Here is a 17338-nt window from a genome sequence, read left to right as displayed (position 1 = left end):
TGCAAATATTGAACTCCTGCCCAGAACACCACAGTTGGGGTCATTAACATACATCAGGAAGAGCAAGGGTCCCAATACGGACCCCTGGGGAACTCTAGTACAAACCTTCCTCCAATCTGAAAATCACTACTCTCTGGTCCGTCACTCAGTCAATTTCTTATCCAAGTGCCTACTTTCCCTTCAATTTCATTAGCTAGAATTCTGCTGACAAGTTTGTTGTGTGCCACTGTATCAAATCCATACACACATCAACAACATTGCCATTATCAATCTTCTCTGTTAATTCCTCAAAAAAACGACAGCAAGTTTGTTAAAACTGATCTTCACTTAGTGAGTCCACGCTAGCTTTCCTTAATTACCCTGCACTTGTCTAGGTGACTATTAATTTTGTCCCAAACTATAGTTTGCAGAAGTTTCCCTGCCACTGAAGTTAAACTGACTGCTCTGTAGCAAGGCTTTATCCTTGCACCCCCTTCTGAACAAAGGTGCAACATTCATAATCCTCTCGCCCTCTGGCACTACCCCAGTGTCTGAGGAACATTATCACTAGTCCTTCTATAATTTTCACTCTCACTTCCCAGTATCCTTGGGTGCATCTTAACCAGTCCTGACACCTTTATTAGATTTGAGTAAAAATAGCCTAACACCTCCTTCCTCTCAATTGTAAATTATTCTAGTGAATGAGACACTTCCTCTCTCAACTCCACCTGGGCAGCATCTTCTCCCATTGTGAAGGCAGATGCAAGGTACTCACTTAATACCTCTGCTCTTTCTTCTGCTCCCACATGCAAGTCTCCCTTTTTATCCCTAATTGGTCCTGCTCTTTCTTTTACTAGCCTTTTAATAAGTACCTGCTTATTGAAATTTCCTGCTATGTTAGCTGCTAGTCTCTCTTCATGCTCTGTTTGCTTTTCTGATTAGTTTTTTTTCATTTCCCCTTTGGTCTTTCTGATTCTCGATTGTATTTTCGACCTGATATCTATCGTACACGTTCTTCTTCCTTTCCATTGTCAACTCTTTCTCTCAAATCACCCAGGGTGCTCTGGATGTACTTGTCCGACCTTGCCCGTTCAAGGGAACACAACTTGCTATTTTCTGCAATACAACCTCTGACAGCGGTCCGTTTTTCAGCCACTGTCTTTTCCGTCAACGTTTGATTCCAACTCACTCGACTCAGATGCATTCGCATCCCACTGAAGGTGGCTTTTGTCCAATTAATTATCTCTGCTCTGGACTGATCCTTTTCCCTTTAGCCGGCCAACCTAAACCTTATGACACAATGGTCTCTGTCCCCTAGATGCTCCCCCACTGATATTTGATCCACTTGGGCTAACTCATTCTCCAGAAACAAGTCTAATAGTAGTTGTCCTTTCATTGGACCAGAAACATATTCCTGCAGAAAACTGGTTAATCGGATGTAGCCTCCAACCTTCTGTCTACTCTCTATACGCACTGGAACTCCCTGGTCTATCAATAGTCTCTCTAACTCTGCCTTCAATAGCCACCCTCGACCGCTCTCTGGATACGAGAATCCCACTGATTAGTGATCGATTGAAAATAAGACTCTCACAGGTTTATTAGGTAGCTAGAAAGTGGAGGGTTCGAGTCCCCCCCATGTGCCTGGAGGTTAGAGTCCACAGGTTTACAATTGGCGAGCTAATACCAAAGGGTTCAAGTCCCTAGTAGGAAATAAGTGGGTTAATGAGAAAGAGGTTCGAGTCCTCAGGGAATTAGGCAGTTAACTTCGCGATCGTGGGGGTTCGAGTCCCTGTAACGATTGAGATCTTCGTAAGAGTAAGACTGTGCAGTCCGTATGGGTCAAACTTTAGATAAGGCGGGTCCATCCACCCGCTGGGGAAATGCCAGGAAAACCCACAGGAGGATCTTTGAGTGCCTTGGTCCATCTGCTGCCGATACCTTATCAATGCAATTATCACGACCTTATCTGGCTAGATTTCCATTCCTTGCCTCCTGTTAACTTTAGCTCATTTAAAATTCTGCTGCCAGTATCGTGTCCCACTCATCCATTGCCTCTTCCCCGACTTACTTTTGCTGCTGTATTGCAAATTTAAAGTTCTCATTCATGTTTAAATCCCTCCACGTCCTTTCACTCCAGTGTTTGAAAACCTCATCCTAAAGTCTCCATTACTTTGACTTGCATCCTCTTTTGCATCTCCTTCCATTGACCTTTGCCTTTTGTTCCGTCCTTAATCCCGCCACCTTCTTGGATACCGCCCCTACTCATTTATCAGAACCCCCCCCATACCGGTACCGGTTTAAATGCCGTTGAGATATATGGGCGCCTACTTAGAACCCCATGGGATAGTGCTACACCTCCTCCTCCCCAGTTAGATCTACACATCATGTCTGACCAACTCCAGCAAAATTTAAACAATTGACTATGTCTCTTAAGTTTTTACACACTCAGGTGAAGGAATCTACCAGGCCTCCACCCGACAAGGACGGAGATTGGGAAGGAGTCGAAACCGGGGACTGGGTGCTGATTCGTGACTGGGAACGACCCAAATTAGGACCTCGCTGGAGAGGACCCTTCCAAGTTCCGCTACAGACCCCAACCGCGGTGAGGGTGAAAGGGCAGGAAAGATGGATACACCTGAGTGACTGTAAGCATTGGACAGCTTGAGCACACCCAATCCAGAACGACTAATGAAGAAAGACCTGTCAACTTCAAAAACCAGGATCTCAGACTTTTTCTGGACTTTCTAACTGTTCCTCCCCAACGCTTTTTGATTGTTATAAAGTGGGATCTTATCGTTGCTCCCGCCCTCGCTGCAGGTAACAGTTGAAGGAAATTGGAGTTAGTATAAAAGGAATGGGCTTATGGGTAAAGGTGCTAGTTCTAGTGGCTCTAGTCCTCGAGTCAGAAGCTAGAACCATTATTTGCAAGGCTAATCAGTCCAACCAGGTACATCATTTGTGCTCACAGGATGTTCTTGTTTGTAACGACACCCGTGAAGGCTTATTTGGATGGTAGAATGGGATTAAAATAGACTTCTGTAACGGGTACCTAGTCCAGGCAGATAGAAAATTGGTTTTAGACAAACGCAATCTTTGGACCTTACCATGTTGGTACTGGAGATGCAAATTTGAATTTACCTGTAAAAGAGAACCCTCGGAGGGATCATTTTCTCTATCACGGAAAGTGCCTCAGGGAAGCCTTCGTGGATGATCCCCTCCTGCAGGAAAGAGCGAAAGACTCCCCCCTTGTCCGGCAGAAACAAGAATTCCCTAACCTGGATGTTCTGGACCTTCCCCATCCCCAGAACCACATCACCGGCAACTACTTCTATCAAGCACATCAGACTATAAAGTGTTGACAGCCCTTTCGCCAGGACAAGTTCATGGTTTCTTCTCCTTGGGAGCCGTCTCTGGACGGATGGCCGCTGACAACCGGAACTATCTTGCTTGTGGCCTCACCACTCTGGGCAACTCAACCCGGGAGCCCTTAAGGTGATTACCCAGAGCCTGGAAAAACTCAGACTGTTCTCACTGCGAAACCGGTATGCCCTGGACTATCTATTAGCGCGCCAAGGTGGGGTATGCTCCATAGTTGAGGGAAAGTGTATTTTGGGTTTGGATGATGCCACAGCTAACATCACCCGCTTTGTGAACCAGATTGACCAACAGTTAGGGGTTATAAAGGAAGGAAAAAGATGGGGCAGCTGGGGAAACTGGGGATATGGTGGATGGGGTGATTGGTTAATTAATGTTGCAATCTACGTGGGAATGGTGGTCATGGGAATATTCGTGGGGATTGCTGTCCTTAAGTGCATTCTACAACGTATGATTTCTTCTATGCAGGATCTGTTACCTGGAAAACGGGCCTTGTTCATTAACATAACTGAATGCGATCCCCTAACCCCTGCCCTTGACCCATTCATGGACACTGAGGGTTGTCATGAAATGACAACAGGAGGGAATGAGAATGTGTATAAGAGATTAAGAGGAAAGGGTTAAAATTGGGATGCGTAACTAGAAATCAGTTGAGGGATAAACTGATTTTGGAGAGGGTCTGAGGTGAGGGCAACAAGCGAAACTAATGATCACGTTAAAGAAACTGCTAATAGGTAATTGTGGTTCTGGCTTCGGAGAGCAGGGCCTTATCAATTGGCCTTTTGTTCTTGAAAGTAATCTAATCAGAAACTTTAATAGCCATGTCCTTATGTGGCTATCGCCTTTTGTTCTTGAAAGTAATCTAGAAACTTTAGCCACGTAAGGACATGGCTATTATCGCCTTTTGTTCTTGAAAGTAATCTAATCAGAAACTTTAATAGCCATGTCCTTACGTGGCTAAAGTTTTTAGATTACTTTCAAGAACAAAAGGCGATAGCCACGTAAGGACATGGCTATTAAAGTTTCTGATTAGATTACTTTCAAGAACAAAAGGCGATAATAGCCATGTCCTTACGTGGCTAAAGTTTTTAGATTACTTTCAAGAACAAAAGGCGATAGCCATGTAAGGACATGGCTATTAAAGTTTCTGATTAGATTACTTTCAAGAACAAAAAGCGATAATAGCCATGTCCTTACGTGGCTATTGTCTTTCGTCCTTGAAAGTAATCTAATCAAAATGTAACAATACAGCTATGCCCTTACTGGCTAACAGAAGTATGTGGATGTATCTCCGTCAGGTATAACTGAAAACTGTTTTGTAAGTCAGATAGACTCACGAACCCATGCTTGATGCGCATGGTCTTGCGATCTCTCCGATGCAATAAAGGCAGCTTTCGGACAAACCTGTGTCTCTTCAGTTTTTGATCCGACTTCCGAAAACGAATTCTACATCTCTACCTTAAATGGGAGACCCCTTATTTTTAAAAACTGTGACCCCTAGTTCCTAGTCTCTCCCACATGGTGGAACATCCTTTCAGCATCCACCATGTCATGTCCCCTCAGGATCTATATTTCAATAGATTGTTTGACTGGGGTGGGGGAGGAGCTGTTTGGCAGTGGGGGAGGGAGGATGCGCTGGTATTCAGCTCTGTCAAGTTGTCCGACCACCTTCAAAGATATTTGCCAGTCCCCAAGTCTCTCTATTCCCGCACTCTCTCTAAAACTGTCCCATTATTTTAAATTTCTCATCCTCACTAATACACGTGACAATAATAAATCAATTTTTTTTAAAAACCAACCTATTTGAAATGTTTCACACCACACTCGTGCGGTGAATTTTACCCTGCATCTGCCCATTTCACCAGATGTCTAGAAACAATAAACAGCCTCCTGTCGAGATTTGAGTTAATTAAGGATTTGGATTATGCCTGACTGATTTAATTGAGAAGTAACAGAGAAAACCGATGGAGGGAAATGTAGTGGATGTATATGGATTTTCAAACCTTTCACCCAAAAAACACAGAAAAAGCTGGTTAACCAAATTGAGGTTCATAAAGAGAAAGCTAAATGTCAGCTTTAATAAATAATTAGTGCGATGACAAAAAAATTGGAAAGAGTTATTTTTCAGACTGAAGGATGATAAACAATGGCACTCCTCAAGGGTCAGTGCTCAGAGCACTGCTCTTATCATATAGAAAATAACTTTATTGTTGTACCTTTTCTGTTCATGGCGAGTGACTCAGCAAAAAGCAGCCAGCCCAGGTGGAGATGCTTAGGTGCAACATTCAGTTTGCTCGATTATCAGTACGTCAAGTCCAACTTCAGAGCGGGAATCCAATGAGCACGAGATTTTGTTGCCTCTCTGGTCAGCCTCCCACCCACACCCCACAGAGAGCGGTCTCCTCCGGGTGCTCCGGTTTCCTCCCACAGGCCAAAGATGTGCGGGTTAGGTGGATTGGCCATGATAAACTGCCACTTAGTGCCAGGGGGACTAGCTAGGGTAAATGCATGGGGTTATGGGGATAGGGCCTGGGTAGGACTGTGGTTAGTGCAGACTCGATGGGCTGAATGGCCTCCTTCTGTACTGTAGGATTCTATGCTACGGAAACCAATCTGACATTTGAACCCAGATAGAGTGAGTTTCCAAAAGCAACAATTTGATAAACCCTTTATGACTATCTATTGCTTCCTATTCAAACTTGATCCCCACCAAAACATCCAGCTGATCATTTCCTTAACTCTCCCTCAATAATCCACAATAACCAACACATTGCGATTATAATTATAAAACTGCCATCGCAGTTATTTAAAAAAAGCACCGATTGCACCAGACCCACTCCACCCTAAACTGTGCTGGGCACATTCACAGACAAGTAATTACATGATTCAACTTAAAAGATCAGCGTTAAGTTGCAATTCATCCCTAGTCATTAACATGTGACAGAGCTATGCAACGTTGCAAAATTGTCAAATGCATTGTAGTCACAGTAAACTGCAGGAAAATGTCCACATCAATCAAATCAAGCTGTGTAATATTAATAATTCAGGCATCAAAACTATTCCAGCTTCCTGTTGAATTCAATCACTGCAGAATCAATATCACTTCTGCTGTTTCCTCCCTTTCTGACCTACCATTAATAATTCTTGTCTAAATCATATTTCACCAGAACCATTACTCAGCAGTTCGGCTAGTCTCACATGCCGTTGGGTCCAAAAAGCGACACCACTTGTGACTGATAGAAACATGGGGCATTAATGGACAATATTCCCATTCTTACCAAAGTCACCTGTCTCCAGACAGTCTGCCGACAGTGATTTACAGCTCCACATTCTGAGGCAGTCCTTATGTCTTGGCACCAAAAGGTAGGTCCTTCAGCACATCGCTCCTTCCCCAGGAGGGGACTGGCTACAGCTAAGATGGAAAAAAACAAGCCATTTGTAATTCACTCCAGAAGCAAATATAATCATTAAGTTAGGAACATAAAGGGGTGCGAGGTATGACGAACTATTGTGCCTGACTACTTCCACAGTACCTCAGAGGTCTCAGTGTACAACTCAGCAGCCAACATAATTAAGGACCCCACGCACCCCGGACATTCTCTCTTCCACCAGGAAAAAGATACCAAAGTCTGAGGTCACGTACCAACCGACTCAAGAACAGCTTCTTCCCTGCTGCCATCAGACTCTTGAATGGACTTACCTCACATTAAGCTGATCTTTCTCTACACCCTAGCTATGACTGTAACACTACATTCTGCACTCTCCCCTTTCCTTCTCTATGAATGGTATGCTTTGTCTGCACAGTGTGCAAGAAACGATACTCTCACTGTATGTTAATACATGTGACAATAATAAATCAAATCAAAAACAACTAGGGATTAGCAGAGTAAATCCATGGAGTGGAATCGTTATTGGTGCAGAATTGATGGGCCAAATGGCATCCTCTATGATTCTATGTACAAATCAGGAGGAGTAGGCCACTTGGTCCCTCAAGCTGCTCCCCCATTCAGTAAGATCATGGCTGCTTGGATTGTAACCTCAACCCCACATTCCCCAATAACCTTTCACCCATTTGTTAATTAAGTATCGATCTAGCTCTTCCACTGCCTTTTGAGGAAGAGAGTTCCAGTCTCATAACCCTCAGGAGAGAAAAGTTCTCCGAATCTGTCTTAAACTAGTGACTCCGTATTTTTAAACAGTGATTCCGACTTCTAGATTGTTCCAAAAGTGGGAATATCCTCTCCATCTCCACCCTGTCAAGACCCCTCAGACTTTTATGTTTCGATTAAGTCGCCTCTTACTCTTCTAAACTCCACCAGATACCAGCCTAGCCTGTCCAACCTTTCCGAATTGCACAACCTTCCCATTCCCAGGTCTTATTCCGGTCAGCCTTCTCGGAACTGCTTCCAATATATTTACACCCGAGAAAAGGAGGCCATTCAGCCCTTCGATTCTGCTCTGCTGTTCAATATGATCATGGCTGTTCCTTGATCTCAATGCCATACTCCCACGCTTCCCCCATGCCCCTTGGCACTGTTGAAGTTTAGAAAACTACTTCCTTCTTCAATATATTGAGTGACCGCCACAGTCTTCTGTGGTAGAGTGTTGCACATAATTCCACTTTAATGTGACCAATACTGTACACAGTACTCCAGATGTGGTCTCACTAATGCCCTGTAAAACTGAATAATTTGAGTATCTTCAGTTATTTATTTCCATAGTTTTCCATTCCTGTTGGATTTGCTGGCAGATCACTCAGTAATGTCAGCATTTCCAAGCCATGAACATTTTCCAATTTGCACCCAATTTTCTTGACCTGGGCAAACTCGGTCACAGAGTGATAGAGGTTTACAGCATGAAAACAGGCCCTTCGGCCCAACTTGTCCATGCCGCCCTTTTTTTTCAACCCCTAAGCTAGTCCCAATTGCCCACCTTTGGCCCACATCTCTCCATATCCATTTTACCCATGTAACTGTCTAAACGCTTTTTAAAAGACAAAATTGTCCCTGCCTCTACTACTACCTCTGGCAGCTTGTTCCAGACACTTGTCACTCTCAGAGAAAAAATTGCCCCTCTGGACACTTTTGTATCTCTCCCCTTAAACCTATGCCCTCTAGTTTTAGACTCCCCTACCTGTGGGAAAAGATGTTGACGATCTAGCTGATCTATGCCCCTCATTATTTTATAGACCTCTATAAGATGACCCCTCAGCCTCCTACGCTCCAGAGAAAAAAGACCCAGTCTATCCAGCCTCTCCTTATAACGCAAATCATCAAGTCCCGGTAGCATCCTAGTAAATCTTTCCTGCACTCTTTCTAGAGTAATAATATCCTTTCTACAAATCGGGTGACCAGAACTGTACACGGTCTGTTGCGATTGGCTGTGTGTGTGTACTCCACATTAACCAGTCACATTAATATGAAGCCTTTCAGGAGGAAACTGTTCCATGGAGCCTCACAGAGGCATAATCAGATAAAAATTAACACTGGGAAAGGGGAAGATATCAGAAGAGATGGCCAAAAGCTTGATCAAACGTTGCATTTTAAAGTTAAAAGTTTATTTATTAGTCACAAGTAAGGCTTACATTAACACTGCAATGAAGTTACTGTGAAAACCCCCTAGTCGCCACACTCCGGCGCCTGTTCGGGTACACCGAGGGAGAATTTAGCACGGCCAATGCACCCGCACTGTGCGAGGAAACCAGAGCACCCGGAGGAAACCCACGCAGACACGGGGAGAATGTACAAACTCCACACAGACAGTGACCCAAGCTGGGAATCGAACCCGGGTCCCTAGTGCTGTGAGGCAGCAGTGCTAACCACTGTGCCACCCTCAGGAGGTCTTTAAGGTGAGGAGGCTGCAGAGAGTTTGAGATGTGAGAGGCACAGACAGAGGGGTGGACGGAGGATACTGATAAACACCGATAGGGTAACAATTTTACCAAATCAGGAAAACAGACCATAAGACACAGGAACAGAAGTAGGCCATTCGGAGCATGATAGTCCTCAATTCCACTTTCCTGCCTTATCCCCATGATCCTTCATCCTCTTACTGATTAAAAATCAAATTAAAAATATATCAAACAAAAACAGAAAATGCTGGAGAATCTCAGCAGTTCTGACAAGGCATCTGTTAAAACTCTGACTATCTCAGTGGGGAAATGAAGGCAGCAGAGCACCCTTTGAGTTGTGAAACAGTGAGAATTGATGCTTTCCTTGGACAGGTACCAAAGTAGTTGCCCTTGTTCAGGACAAAGGGGAATTATGAGGACGTGGTACTGAAGCTGCAGCCAGCGACTGATTAGAATTGTCAACACTGCAATCAGTCACATGCTTGTGACTGGCTATTCACATGATTAAACAGCATAGCGTTACAGATCACAGGACCAGTCGCCAAGCTATTTGGATATGTTTTTAACCGCTTCCTCATCGCTGCCAGGAATGAATAGACTCCAACAAAACTAGAGAGAAATTATTAATTTCATTTCCCATTCGAAACTCCTCTCTTTCTCCCCCAGTCAGCTTCAGATCACACACTCCAATCTCCAAGAGTTGCAAACTTCCCCAAAGACACTGCTTTGCACCAGAACTCTGATTAATACTCGCTTTTATTTCTTCGGTCCTCCAACTTCCAGCAACTTCCATTTGTCCAAAATTGAACAGATTTAATCCGAGTCTGCTCAGCAAGCGCTTTGTCCTCAGTGAGTGCAAGGATCAACCCGGACACTAATTCAAATCATAACATTGAACACAAGAGTTGGGACGTCTTGCTGAAGTTGTACAAGACATTGCCAAGGCCACACTTGTAATAATGTGTACAGTTCTGGTCACCCTATTATAGAAAGGATATTATTAAACTAGAAAGAATGCAGAAAAGATTTACTAGGATGCTACTGGGACTTGATGGTTTGAGTTATAAAGGAGAGGTTGGATAGACTGAGACATTTTCCTCTGGAGCGTAGGAGGCTGAGGGGTGGTCTTATAGAGGTCTATAAAATAATGAGGAGCATAGATCAGCTAGATAGTCAATATCTTTTCCCAAAGGTATGGGAGTCTAAAACTAGAGGGCATAGGATTAAGGTGAAAGGGGAGAGATACAAAAGGGTCCAGAGGGGCATTTTTTTCACAGAGAGTGGTGAGTGTCTGGAACAAGCTGCCAGAGGCAGTAGTAGAGGCAGGTACAATTTTGTCTTTTAAAAAGCATTTAGACAGTTAGATGGGTAAAACGGGTAGAGGGGGATATGGGCCAAATGCGGGCAATTGGGACTAGCTTAGGGGTTTAAAAAAAGGGGCAGCATGGACAAGTTGGGCCGAAGGGCCTCTTTCTGTGCTGTAAACCTCTGACTCTCTTTCCAAAAGCCCCCAGCCTCTCTCAGGGTGGCACGGCGGCAGTGGTTAGCACTGCTGCCTCACAGTGCCAGGTTCAATTCCCGGCTTAGGTCATTGCCGGTGCAGACTCTTCACCTTCTCCCCATGTCTGCGTGGGTTTCCTCCAGGTGCTCTGGTTTCCTCCCACAATCCGAAAGACGTGCTGGTTAGGTGCATTGGCTGTGCGAAATTCTCCCTCAGGTATACCCGAACAGGTGTCGGAGTGTGGCAACCAGGAGACTTCATTGCATTATCAATGGAAGTCTACTTGTGACACTAATAAATAATAAAAATAAAGCTTCCTCCACCAACCTGCCCCCCCCCATTCCCCCCCTCAGGCCTCCCCACACCTCCCTTCCCCTAAACCTTCCCATACTCCCCAAACCACCCCACCTCCGGTCTCCCTCTGGCCTCCCCCACCTCCAGTTTCCTGACTTGCTTGATCCTTTACCACTCCAGGGACTGTCTCAGCCCCATCTCCCGAAATCCTTTGCCGCTCTGCTGTGAGTGAGAGAGAATACAGGCAAGACACTAGCCAAGTGACCCTGAAGACCAGGGTTCACCTGAAGGACCCTGAAGACCAGGGATCTGGGGACACAGGGTTCAAATTCCCCCATGGAAGCTGCTGGAATATTATTCAATTAATAAATCTGGAACTGATAGTTAGTCTCAGTAATAGTGACTATCACTGATTGTTAAAGTCCACTTGGTTCACCAATGTCCTTCAGGGAAGGAAATCTGCCGTCCTTGCCCGGTCTGGCCTACATGTGACTCCAGACCCACAGCAACAGTCCTCAAAGTTCCCACAGTTCCCTAAAAAGTGGCAACACAGGTGGCCAAGGTGATTAAGAAGGCATGTGGCATGCTTGCCTTCGTCAGCCAGGGCATTGAGTACAAGGGTTGCAGCTATATAAAATCGTAGGCCGGCATTTGGAGTATTGTGTGCAGTTCTGGTCACCGCACTACCAGAAGGATGTGGAAGCTTTGGAGAGAGTGCAAAGAAGGTTCACCAGGATGTTGCCTGGTCTCGAGGGTGTTGACTATGAGGAGAGGTTGAATAAACTAGGATTGTTTTCACTGGAAAGACAGAGGCTGAGGGGAGATCAGATAGAGGTCTACAAAATTATGAGGGGCACAGAGGGGGTGGACAGTCAGAGGCTTTTTCCCCCAGGGTGGACGTGTCAATTACAAGGGGGCACAGGTTCAAGGTGAAAGAGGGAAAGGTTAAGGGAGATGTGCGGGGGAGTTTTTCCACGCAGAAAGTGGTGGGTGCCTGGAACGCGCTGCCAGAGGTGGTGGAAGCAGGCACATCAGCAGCATCAGCGGCACGGTAGCACAGTGGTTAGCACTGCTGCTTCACAGCTCCAGGGTTCGATTCCCAGCTCGGGTCACTGTCTGTGTGGAGTTTGCACATTCTCCTCGTGTCTGCGTGGGTTTCCTCCGGGTGCTCCGGTTTCCTCCCACAGTCCAAAGATGTGTGGGTTAGATTGATTGGCCAGGTTAAAAATTGCCCCTTAGAGTCCTGGGATGCGTAGGTTAGAGGGATTAGCGGGTAAATATGTGGGGTGGGATTGTGGTCGGTGCAGACTCGATGGGCCGAATGGCCTCCTTCTGCACTGTAGGGTTTCTATGATTTAAGAGGCACCTGGATGGGTACATGAATAGGGAGGGAATAGAGATGGGCCGAGAAAGAGCAGAAGGTTTTTTTTTTAGTTTAGTTAGGGCATCATGATCGGCACAGGCTTGGAGGGTACTTTTCTTTGTTCAATGTGGTTGACTCTTAAATGCCCTCCGAAATGGCCCAGCAAGCCACTCAGCTGAAGATCAGTTAGAGATAGACAAGCGATACTGGCCCAGCTCAGCCAGAGACTTCCACAAAAGATAAAAAAAGCACCAACATGTTCTGAGGATTGTCATTTGGAAAGTGAAAAGGAGAATGGGCTGTTCCATGTTCCACAGCTGAGCGTAACCACATCACACTATAATAGCACTGGCTCAGGACAGAGGGGGAGCCTGGTTAGCAAGCTCTGACACAACAGAATCCAGGTGTGGTCCCCTAATTCAGAGTCTGCAGTACAAAGTCTTGTGATAGAATAGGTGCCACAAGGTTAATATCTAGCTGCCAATACACTGACTAGTGAAATCTGGCTGGACATTGGATTAATAAAATTCAATTAATTGGTGTCTTGTGTGTTTCTTGAATGCATTCACGTGTTATTGTAATGCTGTCAACAATGTTACTCAGTGAAAAGGATTATGTTTTAGCAACAAATCTCAATCGGGGTGACTGAGCACAACGCTGTTCCACAACGCTAACTAGCTCGCAGACTCTGTTTGATGATCGATATCTCAGTGTAAGGTCAGTGCTGCAACTACAAAATCAGAGAATGATACAGCACACAACAGGCTAATCATCTCATTGTGCCGGTACTGCAGAAAAGGAGAAATCAGCTCCAGTGCCAGTGGCAGGAATCCACACAGTGATGCCCGCAGGCAGTAATGCCCTTCAAAGTCAAACAGCCTGCCAACACTCTCCGTCACCTGTGAAGGGTGAACACTTGAGATTTGGAGGACTGTTGTTATAACTGAAGTCATTGTGGCAAGGAAGTGAAGCAAAGAAAAGAGAAGCCCTCGATTGCAGTGAAGGAAGCAATCCATTCGGTAGACTTCAGCTGGAGCCCACAGCAAGCTCAGTGAAGCTAATTGGTCTGCCAGTCTGAAGATCAACTTAGATTGCTTGATGAATCATCAGGGCCATCCAACCCCCAATGCACACTGCTCTCAAACTCCGTGGCCTGGACTGCAGTCAGCTGCTGATCTGTGCTAGAAATTCTCTCCATCCCGACATCAATCTGGTATAAGAACATAAGAAATAGTAGGCCATTTGGCCCCTCAGCCTGCTCCGCTCCCATTCAATAGATTTTTAAAAATATACACATAGAAGCACTTTCTGCTTTTATATTTCTTGCTAGTTTACTCTCATATTCTAATGTCTACTTTTATTTTTAGTTATCCTATGCTGATATCTAAAATATCCAAATTCTCTGGCCTATCACTAATCTTTCAAATTGATATCATCCTTAACTTTTTTACTCAGTTCACCTTTCTGGAGGTCCTTCTTTCTTAACTGAACATAGAGATAGGAAATATTTCCTCAAAATCTGCCACTGTCTTACCTATTTTCCAATCCATTGTGGCCAACTCTGTTTTTAAAAGCTTTATAATTGCTTTTATTTAAGACACTAGTTTCACACCCAAGTCTCTCAGCCTCAAATTGGATGTGAGGTTCTATCATGTTAGGATCATGCTTGCCCCAGGGGATCCTTTACTATGAGATCAATAGTTTATCCTGCCTCATTTAGGGCTGCACGGTAGCACAGGGCCTAGCACTGTTGCATCAGTGCCAGGGACCCGGGTTCAATTCCGGTCTGTGTGGAGTTTGCAGTTTTCCCATGACTGCGTGGGTTTCCTCCGGGTGCTCCAGTTTCCTCCCACAGTCCAAAGATATGCAGGTTAGGTGGATTGGCCATGCTAAATTGCCCCTCAGCTTCTAAAGATGTGTAGGTTAGGGGATTAGCGGGGTAGATATGTGGGGTTACAGGGACAGAGCGTGGGTGAGATGCAGACTCGATGGGCTGACTGGCCTCTTGCTCCACTGTAGTGATTCTATGGTTCTATGAGTCCCTGGAACTGGCTCAGGGTCCAACTGCAGCACTTCATCCTGTCAGATTGCTGCTTCTATTGACAACAAGAGCTGAATAACTCATTATATTGAATTTGAATGGTTGTGTTAGGAAATCCAGACTCTGTAAACTGATTACTTACTTTTTCAAAGACCTGCTTGTTGAGCAGGAAGTTATACAAGAGCTTCAGTGAGAGATTTGGTGTTCTACTTAAAGTTATTACAAATGGGTTACTTAAATCTTGCCAGTTTGTAACTGTCGCATTGTTACCTTCAGTATCCCCAGCCTCACACCAGGGCCTGACTCAGGTGAAAATACTGCAGAGGATTTCAGTGGCTTTTCATTCGAGGTCCAGTTCTACAGTGCTGCAATAACTGGGTGATTTTAGTCTTCATATAGATCAGATGAATTAAATGAAAGGTGATCTTGAGGGAGAGTTCATAGCCTGTATTGAGGACAGTTTCTTAGAACCATACGTTCTGGAATTGACCAGAGAGCATGCGACGGTGTAATCAGATAATTACTACAGCGTATAAGAGGCCATTCGGCTCATCGACTCTGACAAGAGTGTCGTATCCATGCCCTCTCCCCAGCCCTATTCCCAAATATTTAGCATGGCCATTCCACATCTAACCTACACGTCTTTCGGACTGTGGGGGGGGGGGACTGGAGCACCGGGCTGGCACAGTGGTTAACACTGCTGCCTCACAGTGCCAGGGACCCACGTTCAATTCCAGCCTCGGGTCACTGTCTGTGCGGATTCTGCACACTCTCCCCGTGTCTGCGTGGGTTTCCTCTGGGTGCTCCGGTTTCCTCCCACAGTCTGAAAGACGTGCAGGTTAGGCACGTTGACCTGAACAGGCGCCAGAGTGTGACAACAAGGGGAATTTCACAGTTACTTCATTGCAGTGTTAATGTAAGCCTTACTTGGGACACTAATAAATAAATTTTCAAAAAAAAAAACCTTTTCACCCGGAGGAAACCCACGCAGACACGGGGAGAACGTGCAGACTCCACACAGGCTGGATTTGAACCCGGGTCCCTGGTGCTGTGAGGGCAGCGGTGCTAACCACCATGCCACCCTGGTGGGTGACACCAGCCATCCACAGTGAGGATATTCTCACTGAAACCCCCAGCAGGGTCTCTGGGTGGTGGCTGTGGCAGGGTGAGGATGGGCTGGAGCGTGTCTGAATGATGCAATACACCCAGGGCTTTGATGCAGCATCTGCCTCCAATAGGGGTCTGCAGACAGAGGCTCACAAGCTGCCCAACCATACCCCCAGGGGAGGAGGGCCAGTCCCTGACACAGGCCCCAGGCCCTGGACCCCACTCACTCACCCCGGGCGGGAGCAGCAGCCGCGGCCCCGCCTCAGCAGCCTCTTCTCCCGGACACCCCTTCCCGCCCGGGGTCCCTCAGCTCGATCCCGGGCCTCCCGGTCTCCTACCTGCACCGAGACAACACAACGCCCAGATCCAAATCGCCGCCATCCTCGATCCTGTCGCTCCTCACAATGTCCTCACCCTACCCGGAGGACCTAGAAATAGCGCTACTTGCAGCAGGGGAGGAGCAACTACACCCACACCGGGGGAGGAGCTGGAGGACCGAGAAACAGCGCCACCTGCAGCAGGGGAGGAGCAACGCGGGGTGGGGGGTATAACCAGTGACTTGGTCTCAGCCTCTCCATAGAATCCCTACAGTACAGAAGGAAGCCATTCGGCCCATCGAGGCCCTATTCCCATAACCCCATGCATTTACCCTGCTAATCCCACAAAACTAGGGGCAATTCACCATGGCCTATTAACCTGACCCACACATCTTTGGACTGTGGGAGGAAACCCACGCAGACACGGGGAGAACGTGCAGACTCCACACAGACAGTGACCTGAGGTCGGAGAATTGGGTGAAGAAATGTTTTCCTCATTTCAGTCCTAATTGGTCTACCCTGCATCCTGAGACTGTGCCCTCTGGTTCTAGATTCCCCAGTAAGAAGTCTCACAACACCAGGTTAAAGTCCAACAGGTTTATTTGGTAGCAAATACCATAAGCTTTCGGAGCGCTGCTCCTTCGTCAGATGGAGTGGAAATGGACATTGGGGTGGCACGGTGGCACAGAGGTTAGCACTGCTGCCTTCACAGCGCCAGGGACCCGGGTTCAATTCCCGGCTTGGGTCGACTGTCTGTGTGGAATCTGTACATTCTCCCCGTGTCTGCGTGGGTTTCCTCCGGGTGCTCTGGTTTCCTCCCACAGTCTGAAAGACGTGCTGGTTAGGTGGATTGACCCGAACAGGCGCCGGAGTGTGGCGACTAGAGGAATTTCACAGTAACTTCATTGCAATATTAATGTAAGCCTTACTTGTGACTAATAAATAAACTTTAAAAAGCCACCCTTTTTCTCTTTATCCAATGCTGTGTATCCCTCGATATCCAGGATTCACTGGATTTTTTTGGTCCCACCCTTTTTCTTTATTGGAACATGTTGGCCCTCTATTCTCCCTATTTCTTTCTTGAAGGTGTCCCACTGTTCAGTCACAGATTTACCCTAAAAGTATCTACTCCAGTCCATTCTGGCCAAATCCTATCTGATCTTATTAAGATCAGCCTTCCCCCAGTTTAGAACTTTGATTTCTGGCCTTTCTTTGTCCTTTTCCATAACAATCTTGAATCTAACTGAGTTATGATCGCTGTCTGCACAATGCTCCCCCACAGATACTTCAACCACTTGCCCGGCTTTGTTACCTAAAATGAAGTCCAGGACCAGGCCCTCTCTTGTAGGACCTCTGTAATTGTACTGCCTTAAAAAGTTCTCCTGCATTTTAATATTCTGCTCCCTCTCAACGTTTCACACTGTGAATACCCCAGTTAACGTTGGGGGAAGGTGAAATCTCCCACAATCACTACCCTAATACACTTACTCTTTTCTGAAATCTGCCTACA

The 17338-nt window shown here is 46.0% G+C and overlaps 1 protein-coding gene across 1 annotated transcript in view; it reads right to left on the bottom strand.

The window, feature by feature from the left end:
- The window catches only part of psap (prosaposin), a 66475-nt gene extending 50478 nt beyond the window's left edge, over positions 1–15997 (bottom strand). Inside the window, exons 1-2 of the mRNA XM_078199770.1 lie at positions 15850–15997; positions 6633–6766 (exon numbers count right to left, since the gene is read on the bottom strand). Coding sequence (XP_078055896.1) covers positions 6633–6766; positions 15850–15892 — 177 coding nt within the window. The 5' untranslated portion in view covers positions 15893–15997. The remainder of the gene's footprint in view (positions 1–6632; positions 6767–15849) is intronic.
- Positions 15998–17338: the final 1341 nt, after the last annotated feature.

The sequence above is a fragment of the Mustelus asterias genome, chromosome 28, assembly GCF_964213995.1.
Source record: "Mustelus asterias chromosome 28, sMusAst1.hap1.1, whole genome shotgun sequence".
Taxonomy (NCBI): Eukaryota; Metazoa; Chordata; class Chondrichthyes; order Carcharhiniformes; family Triakidae; genus Mustelus; species Mustelus asterias.
Note: the sequence above shows the minus strand (reverse complement) of the source record. Positions and strands in the feature narration are given on the sequence as shown.